The 12,127-nt window shown below is 43.9% G+C and overlaps 1 protein-coding gene across 3 annotated transcripts in view; it reads right to left on the bottom strand.

The window, feature by feature from the left end:
• The window catches only part of WDR17 (WD repeat domain 17), a 2,439,098-nt gene that overhangs the window by 1,970,391 nt on the left and 456,580 nt on the right, over positions 1–12,127 (bottom strand). For all 3 annotated transcript variants that reach the window (XM_069631441.1, XM_069631439.1, XM_069631440.1), the window contains one exon: positions 11,689–11,872. In XM_069631441.1, coding sequence (XP_069487542.1) covers positions 11,689–11,872 — 184 coding nt within the window. The remainder of the gene's footprint in view (positions 1–11,688; positions 11,873–12,127) is intronic.

Raw genomic sequence — 12,127 nt, 5'->3', positions numbered from 1 at the left:
TCAACCAGGTAATTTTATTTACATAGCAAAACACATCAGGGTGAATTAAATAGCCTGCACTTTTCCTGGTTTCGGACATTGGTTCTTCTTTGCGAAGACAAAACCATATTTCAATGCCCCTGCTCCCCCCAGATTACCAAGTAGCTGAAGTGTAAATAACAGATGTTTTATTTTATGTGATTAATCCAATGGTGTCATCACTCATTTCCAGCAGCGACCTTGCAAAAGTGTTTAAGAAAGCCCAGGCAGGACAGAATATCAGGCAGTTGCAAGTGTGTTTAAGAAAGCCCCACATGAGAGCATACCAAGCAATTACAAGTGTGTTTAATGAAGCCCTTGCAGGAGAGGAATACCAGGCATGGACAAATTGAACAGTGTAGACGAAATATATCGCCACATAGGGTCCTGAGAAGGCTATTTCAGGACTAGCCAAACCAGAGAGAAGAGGAGTGAAAACCTAGTAGGGGAGTACACCAGGTGTTCTAACAGGTTAAAGATAAAGAAGTAAGTTGTTTTGTGTATCAGTTGTGTTGTGAAGGAAGAGAAACTCAAGGAACTGATATCTTTGAATATACAACAGAAGGGAGAGAAATCCAGGGGAAGGGACTCAACCTCTGGAAAAAGGAACACTTTTGTGCAGAGTTATACATTTTTTCTTTTGAACATGTATCAATCACTAATGGCCAAAGACATTACCCTTTTCACATTAGATTTTATGTTATTAGAGTGTGAGGGCCAGAGTAGCACTTTGGACACTGAACGGTTTCGTTTTGGACATTCCGACATCGACGGAGCCTTAGTTTTGGTTATAGGTGGGGAACCATCTATAGTGCAGAGACAGAGAGGTATTTCGCCACCCCCCTTTTATTTTAATTAAAAGTCTTTGATCCAAAGCATGAATCCCTTGTGCCCGAGTCTCATTTCCGGCTCCTCACATATGGTGTCAGAAGTGGGACCCTAAGGTTTGAAAAACTTAGCAACAGAGCTTCTGATCCATCGATAGCTTCAGAACAGCGGGTTGGATTTGATTTATTTAATAGCCAAGGGGAGTTGATACAACCTGGAGACTGAGTCTTAATATCAACTGATTTGGTCCTAATACCCCAGACCGGCACTTACATCAGACTTGCCTCTAAGTCATGCTTGGCTTGGCGACATGGCCTGGATGTCTTGGCAGGAGTCATAGATCCTGAATATAGGCACATAAAAATCTTGATTCAGAATAGTGGGAAGGAGACATATCAACTAAAGGCAGGAGAAAAATTGCCCATCCAAATTCTGGAGCTGATTTTTTTCCTAAAGCAGAAGAAGTTAAGGCCACTGTTAAAACTGAGAGGGGGAGCAAAGGCTTTGGAGAGGCGGATGCAGATTCCCCAACTAAATCAGAGGCAGTACCGTCTAAAACTCATGGGGGAGAAAGCTGAGATTATTTTTTATTTAATTTTATATGGTAAATAGTTACCCTTAAAATATATTACTTACAACAGCATCACAGCTCACACTTTACAAACACGCATTTCAATCTAAACAATTGTATACAATTTAAAATAGAATAAATTACCGAATTAGAATAACCACTCAATAAATATGACCAAAACACATCAATACCTCTAAAATCATGTCTATACACAAATTGTCCAAAATACAATAATCTTTAAAAACTAAATGAGGGACAAGTAATTAAAAGATATTTTACAGTTTCAATGCTATTTAAATCCTTACAATATCTACAAAAAATAATGTATGCTGGTATAATTTTCCTTCTAGCGAGCACTTCCCGAGTAGGTAGAATATTTAGACGAAATCTTAAGAATTCGAATTGTCCCTTTTGATGCGGGAAAAGACGCATATTCATGGGGAGAGTTCCGACTTTCTAGTGTTCATATTTTAGATGGTTTAAAGAACTATATGTTTGAATAGTTTTAATAGTTCTGCTCCAATGATCCAAAAACAGCGCTGCCTTAATAATCATCAATTTAGTATTAAAATCAATTCATGTAAAAGCCAAATCTTCCAAGATCCTAGAACATACATCAAAAGACAACATTATATAAAATATAATTCATGTCTTCATAAAAAGACTTCTGTACAGGATTTAAAAACTTATATAACACATTTAAAAGCCTCCATTTTGCTCTACATGAAATAGAATAAATATTATTCCAGACGTTGGATGATCCCTTGCTTGCAGAAGCTTTCCTTCATGTGTTAGCCGAAGAGGAAGGCAGAGAGAAGGTAAGGGCATTTGCTTTTATATTTTCTAAAGGCTGGACTGCTCTATAGGGTTGACCTTAGTAACCTTAGTCCCAGTGGTGCTCCCAGAACTCAAGTAATGGTTCGGAAAAGCTATTTAAGAATGATTTTAGAGATTGCTCACTCCCATTTAACCAGTGGTCATTTAGGAACAGCAAAGAAACAGGCACAAATATTAAGCCGTTTCTATTGGCCAGGAATCTATGCCGATGTGAAAAATGTTGTGCTTACGTGTGTCCTGTGCCAAAAGACCAGTTTTCAGATGCCCCCTCCAGCTCCATAACAACCTTTACCAATAATTGATGTGCCCTTTTCCAGCACAGGCATGGATATAGTTGGGCCCCTTGAACTATCAAAATTGGGAAACAGGTACATATTGGTAATTGTGGACTATGCAACTCGATATCCTGAAGCATTGCCATTACGCAATAATACGACCCAACAAATCTTCGAACACTTAATCCACTTCTTCTCACGAGCCGGGTTCCTGAAGGAGATCCTAACAGACCAGAGAACCACCTTCATGACTCGACTCATGGCAGAAGTAAAGGAAATGCTGCATATAAAAACTCTTAGGACTTGCATTCATCATCCACAAATCAGGTTAGTGGAACGATTGAAGCATGTCCTAAAGTAGTTAATGGAGGCAGGCGGCAAAAAGTAGGATATTAGGAGACCTTGGGGGCTGTTTGCCCTCCAGAAAACACCACAATCCGCAAAAAGATTCTCACGATTTGAGTTGTTATATGGGAGAGTGTCACGAAATGTCTTTGACATGTTACAGAAGACTTGGGAAGAGGGGAAGAAAGCCACCTTGCCCCTTTCCCAAACTGTCCAATGGTTAAAAGAACATATGGCTACTGTCAGTACAATAGTTCAAGCTCATGTTCAAGGCCCAAGAAAATCAAAAGACCTACAATGATAAGAAAGCCTTGCTTAGGCCCTTCTCCATTGGACAAAAGGTACTTGTCCTCCTTCCATCATCTGAGAACAAGATGCTGTCCAAATGGCACGGTCCTTATGGGGTGATAGAACAAACAGGGCCATATGATTATCAAGTCTCTCAACCTGATAAAAAAATAAAGACCTATATCTATCATGTAAATCTCCCCAAGGAGTGGAGAGAGGATCCCATTGAGAATACTACAGTGGTATTTATTAGTTTATTAACCAGAACGCTGCGTTCCACCAGACGTCTGTGCAGTCCAGCAGCAGCCCTACCTTGCTGTCCGATTGGCCAGTGAATGGTCTTGTGCCCCAGGATGCATTCCGCAGAAATCAAAGGCCAACTGAGTTGTCTGCCGCTATCTGCTGCTTGCCCCGTTTGCCCAGCATGTACCCAGATGCAAGAAAACATCACGGACCAAAGACAGAAGGTAAGCCTGTCCGACATACCTGCACTGCTGGCAGCTACCTTTCTGTTAATTGTGTCGCTCCCCGCTTAGCATGCCCAGACCACCGCCAATCCCCTTGTCCTACCGACTTCCTCCCTTCTGCTGGAACTATAGGCATGCCGCCTCGTACCACTCCCAGAGAGGTGGAGGCAGCTGCAAGCCATCCCCGCGCCTCTAGAAACCAGCAGCCTGCCGCCCCATCACGCAAAACTGCTACCATACTCCTCTACTGCGCTATAGGAAATGCAGAGCCCTAGAGTGGAACATGCCCCCTCCCACCAATAACAAAAGAGCACTCTGTAACAAACCTGACAGAACTTTGCATAGCAAGCTCATATCACCCCAGCACAAATATAACCAACAGACATCCACCCCAGGAGCACAATCACACTTACGACCCGATACCATCACTGACCATACTAGCCATTTTGGTCCCGGCATATCCGCCTCCTTAGCAACAAAAGGGCGGCACATGCTAAAAGCCCCGCACACACTCCTCTTGCCGCAAGACCCTATTACCTTATCCCCGACAAACATTATCAAGGCAAGAAAACTCCAGACTTTGCCACAGAACCACGAATACAGAGTTCTCAGACCGCACTAAGGACACAAACCCTGCACTCATCTCCAGGAGAAACAGCATCCTTAGTGAGAGGTCGAAGATGAAGTACCCCATCGCCAAAGCACTCCCCTACTACTTCGACACAGTCAAATTGGTTAACTACTGAAGTAACCACCCTCCTCTGAAGTTCAGTCTAAGCTATGGCAACTCCGCCACCACCACCACAGTCCTCCCCCTAACCCACACCCGTGCAATAGGCCCTCCAACCCCCAGGAGGAGCACCAAGCCTCATTGCATGGAACTAACACTGCATCATCACCTTATACACCTCAGCTCCCCAAGCATCAAGCCCAAACTCTAACACATATCAGCAGCATCAAAACACCCACAAACCAAGCGCTGTACAGAGCACTCATCAACACCAGATCCCTAACAGCACAAGCACTGGACATCCACGACTTAATCACAAGGCACAACCTGGACCTTCTGGCCATCACGGAAACCTGGCTGCACCCGGCATCTGGCCCAATACTATCCTTCTCAATCCCTGAAGGATACACAATCCTTAGATGCAACAGAGTCGACGCCCGAGGAAGCGGTGTAGCCGTCATTCACTGAGACTCTCTATAAATAAGACCCTCAGCCACTCTACCGACTGACACTGTGAACGTCTATCCCTTAAACTGGCTACTGCCCCTACAGACACCATCACCATGCACATACTCTACCGGCTAACTGGCCTCGCTCTAAACTTCGAAGAAGATCTTCTGCATATCCTGGGAGAAAACACCAAACCTTCCTCCAGAGTGCTTCTCCTTGGAGACCTCAACCTAGGCTTTACTGACTCAAAGGACCAACTCACCCTAAGCGTAGCTAATGCCCCAACTAATCTTGGTTTCCTCCGCGACTCACTTCAAAGGCAGATGCCTTGACTGGATAGCAGACCTCAACAACCACATCATCATCACCAACAACACCCCTTGTCCATGGTCTGACCACCACATACTGGCTTTCACGCTACCAGCAACCAAACTTGCACCACCCCCACCACTCACACTTCCACCCATGCTAGCATGTGGCTCCAAGAAATTATTCAAAGACTCCATCACTCCTCACTTGACCCCCTTAGCCCCCAAACATCTGAACGCTGAAGAACGTCACTGCAACCCCTGGTTTTACGCAGACCTACAATCATTGCGAGCAACAAAAAAAAACAAGCAGAAGCCGCTTGGATAAAAGACCCCTCAGAAACCCACAAATTGACATTCAACAACCTATCCAAGAAACATAAACAGGCCATCACTGAAGCAAAAGCTCAAATCTATAAATTAAGAATAGATAAAACTAGCTCTAACTCACAAAAACTCTTTAAGATCCTCAAGATCCTTAGAGAATTGGAAACACCCACCTCCCCACCCAGTCTAATCACTAAAGACGAAACCTGCTGCACGCTGCAGCCGAAAATTGAAAACAAACAAACCAAGATCTGTCCGCTGAACTCTCCCCCGCCCAGCAAAACCTCGGGCACCTGCCCACCCTCCCTTCCAGTTCAGAGAAAACTCAGAACAAGAAAACTCCAACATCATCAGAAACCTTAAACCGACCAGGTGCAAAGGCCACATATGCCCAGCAGCAGTCATCAAAGACTGCTCCGAGACCCCTCCCATTAATCACTACATTCACTAATACATCCTTCTGCACTCACCAGGTCCCGGCTACCTTAAAGAATCATGGGACCTCCCACTCCTGGAAAAAACCTTCCCTAGATCCAACCTCACCCAACAATTACCACCCAATCACCACAGTCCCATTCCTCATCAAGATCTTAGACAGGGACGCCTACAACCAGATCCCCAACACTACCTAGAAGCCAACCTCATCCTAGGCATGCACCAATCAGGCTTCCGACCAGGCCACAGCAGTGAGTCTGCACTATTAGACCTGAAAATCGAAATGGATGCCTTCAAGGATGAAGGCAAACCAGCACTAGACCATTCTGCAGCCTTTGATTTAGTTAATCATAACACCCTCTGCCACCACCTCACATCGGCCGATAAACTTCTCACAAGAAGCTACACAGTGGATATCTTTCTTCCTAGAAGGCCGCTCCATGAGAGTCTTCTCCAAGATGGCAGCAGCCCCGTCCCCATACCCTGCAGGGTCCTCGCAAGGTTCTTGCGTCTCCTCATCCCTTTATAATATTTTCACAAAGCCACTATTCGACCTCCTGAACCACCTTAGCGTATCATATACAAACTACGCCGATCTCATCCAAATAGTCATCCAACTCTCCGGCCTGTACAAAGAAGACTAATGTATGATCAACAAGAGCTACACCACCATACAGACCTGGATGGCAACCACCCACCTATGCCTCAACAATGTAAGACCGAAATTCTGCTTGTGTGCTCCCAGCAGATGCTAAAAAAATGCAGCCCCCACTTCGCCTCATTCTGAATAGACGGCATCCAAATCAAGACTTCAAAGGAGGGAAAAACACTGGGAGTACACTTGGATTACACCCTCTCCCTCAAGAAGCAGTTCAACTCGATAGCCTCTTCAGCTGCCTACAGAGCCACGCTTATCGATGCAGCTAGACAATTCCTCACCACAGAAAGCTGCATGACCATCGCCAGAGCTATAACAGGCGCAAGACTGGACTACTGTAATGCGCTATTCGCCGGAACCTCCAAACAGAACATCAATAAACTGCAAACAATCCATAACAATGCACTTTGCGCGGCAAAAAACATTCCCATAAGAGACATCACGTCAGCCAGAAGAAAGGCGCACTGGCTACCTATAAGGAAAAGGATTATCTTCAAAATCCTCTCCATTACCCACAAATGCCTGACCAAAACTGCCCCTCAATACCTATCACAGAAAATAGAAAGACCCAAGTCCGTCAGACCAGCCAGACCTTTCTACGCCAATAGACTTGCTCTACCCAAAGTCGGAAAAGCCAAAGGAGGGGGCGCAAGCTTCCCGTTTGTTGCAGCAACGCACTGGAATGCTCTTCCTCAGGATCTCAGAGTGGAAACCTCATACTAGGCCTTCTGCAAAACCCTGAAAACATGGTTATTTTTCTAACTGGCTCCCCCGATATATCCTATGAACAGTCACCTCTTGCGTCCGTTCCCACACTGTTGAAGCACTCACATGTGACCGGTTTGTAACAGCACCCTGATGCCTGAGGGTTTAGGCGCTTCATAAATATAAAAAATAAAAATAAATAAATTGAAGAATCAGATAAACACACCCTGATTCCTTCCCACCTGTCCTAAAATCAAAGCAAAGATCTATTAGTTTTCCTAGAACAATTTCCTGATGTCTTTAAATCTGAGCTAGGAAGTCTTCCATTACATTCGGACACCATCAGGGAAAGTGGTCCATTTAAAATCCTACCGGATCCGAGAGGACAGGAAAGAAATAGTTGTAGAGGTTGAAAATATGCTAAGATTTGACATCTCAGAGCCCTTGGTCCTCTCTGATAGTACCCTAGTTGTCATTGTCAAGCCAGATCAATCGTGGAGGTTCTGCATTGACTTCAGGAGGGTGAACACGGTTTGCCAATTCGATAGTTACCCTCTGCCCAGGATAGACCATCTAAAAGATCAGTTGGGAACCGTTGTCTTCCTCTCTACGAAAGATCTGATGAAGGGATACTGTCAAGTTCCAATTAATACAGAGGACAAGGAGAAAACTGCTTTCTCCACCCCCATTGGACTATTTCAGTTCACAGTATTACCTTTTGAACTACACCGGCCCCTGCCACCTTTTAATGTTTAATGGACCAAGTCCTACGGCCTTACTACTCTTTCTGCTGGGCTTATATCGATGATATAGTCTTCCATAGTGGGACATGGGAAGAACACCTACACCACCTATAGATAGTTACCAGTGCTTTGAGGAAAGCAGGGCTGACAGCCAACCCGAAAGTGTCATTTGGCACAATCTGCAGTTATTTATCTTGGGTTTTATGTTGGTAATGGACTGGTTCATCCTCAAAGTGAGAAGGTGAAAGCGGTTTAGGAAACTCCATTGCCCAGAACCAAGAAAAATCTAAGAGCTCTTTTAGGTTTAGTGGGGTACTATATAGATGCTTTATCCCCAGCTATTCCTCCATCTTGTCTTGCCTTACTGATAAACCTAAGAATGTAGAACCCCAAAAGGTGTAGTGGAGAGATGAGGTCCAGCTATGTTAACAAACTCAAAAACATTATGAGCAACAAACCAGTGTTGAAGGTGGCAGACTTCAACAAAGAGTTCATTTTACAGACGGATGCTTCACATGTCGGGTGGGGCTGTCCTTTCACAAGATCATGATGGCATAAAGCATCTCATCCTCTTTATCAGTAGGGAACTATACCCGCGAGAAAAGAACTATGTCACTATTGAATTAGAGGCGTTGGCTATAAAGTGGGCAGTGTCATATCTTAAATACTACCTCACTGGCAGGAAGTTTAGATTGGTCACAGATCACTCTACCTTAACATTGATAAGCCTCTGCAAGGACACCAGCACAAGAGTCATGCACTGGTTTTTAAATATGCAGCCCTATTTTTTCATGGTAGAACACAAGAAAGGAAGAGAACAGACTTCCTTTCGCGTTTCCCAATAGGTGCCGAGAGAACCAGCAGCATTAGTGGAAGGGTATGTAATGATGGTGTCGTCACTCCTTTCCCAGCAGTGACCTCTCCCCATGTGGCCAGAGGTTGGTAGCCGCTACCGGATCCTGACCCTGAGGGCGGCTATATGAGGAAGGATCATATGTGGGGAAGACAACCTCCAGGGGAGTAGCAGGCAACCATCGGAAAAGGCATGGTATTCCCCTTCCTCTCTTGAGCATAACCCACCCATACCCAGTGCCTTAATGGCATTGTGTTACACCTCCCACCATTTCCCTAGGAAAGATACTGAAGACCTAATAAGACCTGACTTACCCTCCACAACTTATGACAATATCTCCTCTGACTATGCATACTAGTTATTCAAAACTAACTTGCACTTAAAGACTTCTAGGAACACTCACCCAAATTTTCATTGTAAAATATCAAGAATGGACCTCCATTCCCATAACTGCGTGAATACTGGGACGAGGAAGATGGGCAGAGGGATGCACAGCGGGAAAGCTCAAGAAAACAAGTTGTGCTCTAGTTTTTGGGAGAGCGAACCGAAAGCCGGGAGATTCAAACCGAAACAGCAGCTGACTACGGGGAGCTACTGGAGAGAGAAAGCTGCTTCTCTCTGTGAGGACCGGGAGACCGTGGGGCCACGAGGAGGGCCATGGAGCCGTCCAGCTCAGAGCAGGAGAAGAGGAAAGCTGTCCACGATATAAGGTATGCTGTAAGAGACCCCGAAGCCAGCACATGGCTCCTGGGTGTCTGCAGGTGTGCAGCATCAGCATTTGCCTGCCCGGAGCCTGACACGAAGCAGATGGGCCCAGCAGGAACCTCGGAGCACAGAGGAGCCGAGGAACGAAGTTGGCGTGGAGAGACGCCAAACAACTGTCGACGGCTCACCACGAAGGGAACAAAGCACACCAGAAAGAACCAGTGAGTCCCCTGAAAGGAAACAGGGACACTGATGTATTGGCCGATATGGCCAGGGAGAATAATTGTAAAGAAAGTATATAAAGCAACTGAGAGACATTTTTCTGAAAGGGAAACCAAACAAAAAGTAAGACACTTTCACAAATGTCAATGTGTACAATACACATTTAAGAAAAGCCCTGGCAGGATAGTCTACCAGGCAGATGCAAAGTTAGATAGAGCAGCCCCTAGAAGATAATACGTTGAAAAGTGAGTGCAGAACACCCATGAAGAAAAGTCCTGGCAAGAAAATATACCAGGCAATTGCAATTGTGCATAGGAAAGTCCTGGCAGGAGAACCATACCAGGCAATTACAAGTGTTTTTAAGAAAGCCGTGGCAGGAGAGTATACCAGGCAATTACAAATGTGTGTAAGAAAGCCCTGGTAGGGAACCAGCTAAGGACGAATTGAACAGTGTGTAAGAAATACATCGCCACAAAGGTGTCCTGAGAAGGATATATCGGGACTAGCCAAAGGCTGTGTAAAACCAGAGAGAAGAGGAGTGAAAACCTGGCAAGAGAGTACACCAGCTGTCCTAACAGGATAATGATAAAGAACCAAGTTGTTTTGTGCATCAGTTGTGTTGTGAAGGAAGAGAAACTTAAGGAAATGGTATCTTTGGATATACAACAGAAAGAAGAGAAATCCAGGGTAATGAAATCACCCTCTGGAAAAAGGAACTCTATCCTTCTGGAACGTCTGTGTTGAAGTTATACATTTTTCCTTTTGAACAGTTCTCAATCACTCAACGGCGAAGACATTGCCCTGTTCACCTTAGAGTTTATTTTATCAGAGTGTGCGGGCCAGAATAGCACTTTGGACACAGGAAAGTTTTGTCTTGGACATTCTGACATCGACAGACCCTTGGTATTGGTTATAGGTAGGGAAACCCCCTAGTGCAGGGACAGAGAGGCATTCCCCCTCCCCCACTTTTATTTTAATACAAGTCTTTGACCAAAACCTTGAATCCCTTGTGTCGGAGTCTCATTCCCTGGCTCCTCACATATAATGATTTTTTTTTTTAGCAGTTCTGTCAGCCCTATTTCTCAATGAATAAAGATATCTGACATGAAAATAGAACACTCAAATTTGCCATCCATGCCTATCAGCCCTTAGCATTAATACATTGCTGCTTAAAATAAACCTTATACCCGGCAACAACACTAAAGGCCTCATTGTAAAATGCTTTGGTAAAACAGGCCGTGAGACTTTCGGATGGGAGCAGAACTTCCCTCAGTAAAGCAAACCTACTGCTGGACTAAGTTAACAGAACTCATTCTCAAAGGCAAGTGTTTCCTATTCGAGGAGCAGTTTGCAAATCTCTTTACAATTGGCTCTTTCTTTCACTTTTGGTACTTAAATGGCAGTTGAAAACCTTTTTATTTCCAAAGAAATCCAGGCTATTTTGTTATAATATATACATTATTTAAATGTTGCACCTAATCCCATTGTATAAGATTGTCTTACCCAGACCAATAGTATCAAATTGTTTTAAACTCTCATTGCACAGCACTCCTATAATCATCCTTGGTAAGGTTCGGTTTTATATTCAGGATAATTTAGACTCAACACTTCTGAAGCGCTCTCCTCTTCTAAATACATCTGTTAATCCAAAAGTTATATTTGAACCCAACCTTAATTGAGAAGCACACAGAAAACATTTTGTAATGTGAAGGAAGCAAACTGAGGGATACAAAGATCAATGTATTCAACTGACTCAGAAAAAGACAGGGAGGCAGGTCCAAAAGTGTGATTAGTTGGGGACTGTAGAAATTGTGATTTTATTTATTTATTTATTTGCAATAAATATTGTAAGTACCCTTAAACAGTGCTATTTTGATTTTTACACATTTTGAATAAAATTGAACTGTAACTCCCCCTCATTACCTTTTGTGCTGTCCAACCTCGCAATAACCTTCTGTTCAGTTACGTTCCAAATGATAACAAGATTATCTGCACTGGCGCTTGCAAACATTTCAGGGTTGTGCGGACACCAAGAAATCGCTGTAATTGTCTTCTTATGTTCCGACATTATTGCGCGAAGTTTGAATTCATTGTAACGGTGGTCCAGCTGTAAAAAGTATTTTTGTAAGTAGTTATTATTTATAAACGTTTTTCCTTGTGTTCATTAAAGATTGTATACATTTGCCTTAGGGACTATCACAGCGAGTCATCCCTGAGCCTATAGACGGTTCTTAGTGTAAAATGAACTCAAGTGTTCATACTCATTCTCTAGGGTTGCTCTGCACAGAAGAGGTCATCTCCGTTAGAAATCTCTGCGGTTCCACCATGTGCTATTTTTCCCCAATTTGACACCCTAATCATT

The sequence above is a fragment of the Ambystoma mexicanum genome, chromosome 6q (genome assembly GCF_040938575.1).
Source record: "Ambystoma mexicanum isolate Mex_15411 chromosome 6q, UKY_AmexF1_1, whole genome shotgun sequence".
NCBI classification, from domain to species: Eukaryota; Metazoa; Chordata; class Amphibia; order Caudata; family Ambystomatidae; genus Ambystoma; species Ambystoma mexicanum.
The sequence above is the reverse complement of the archived record's forward strand: the minus strand, read 5'-3'. Positions and strand labels throughout refer to the sequence as shown.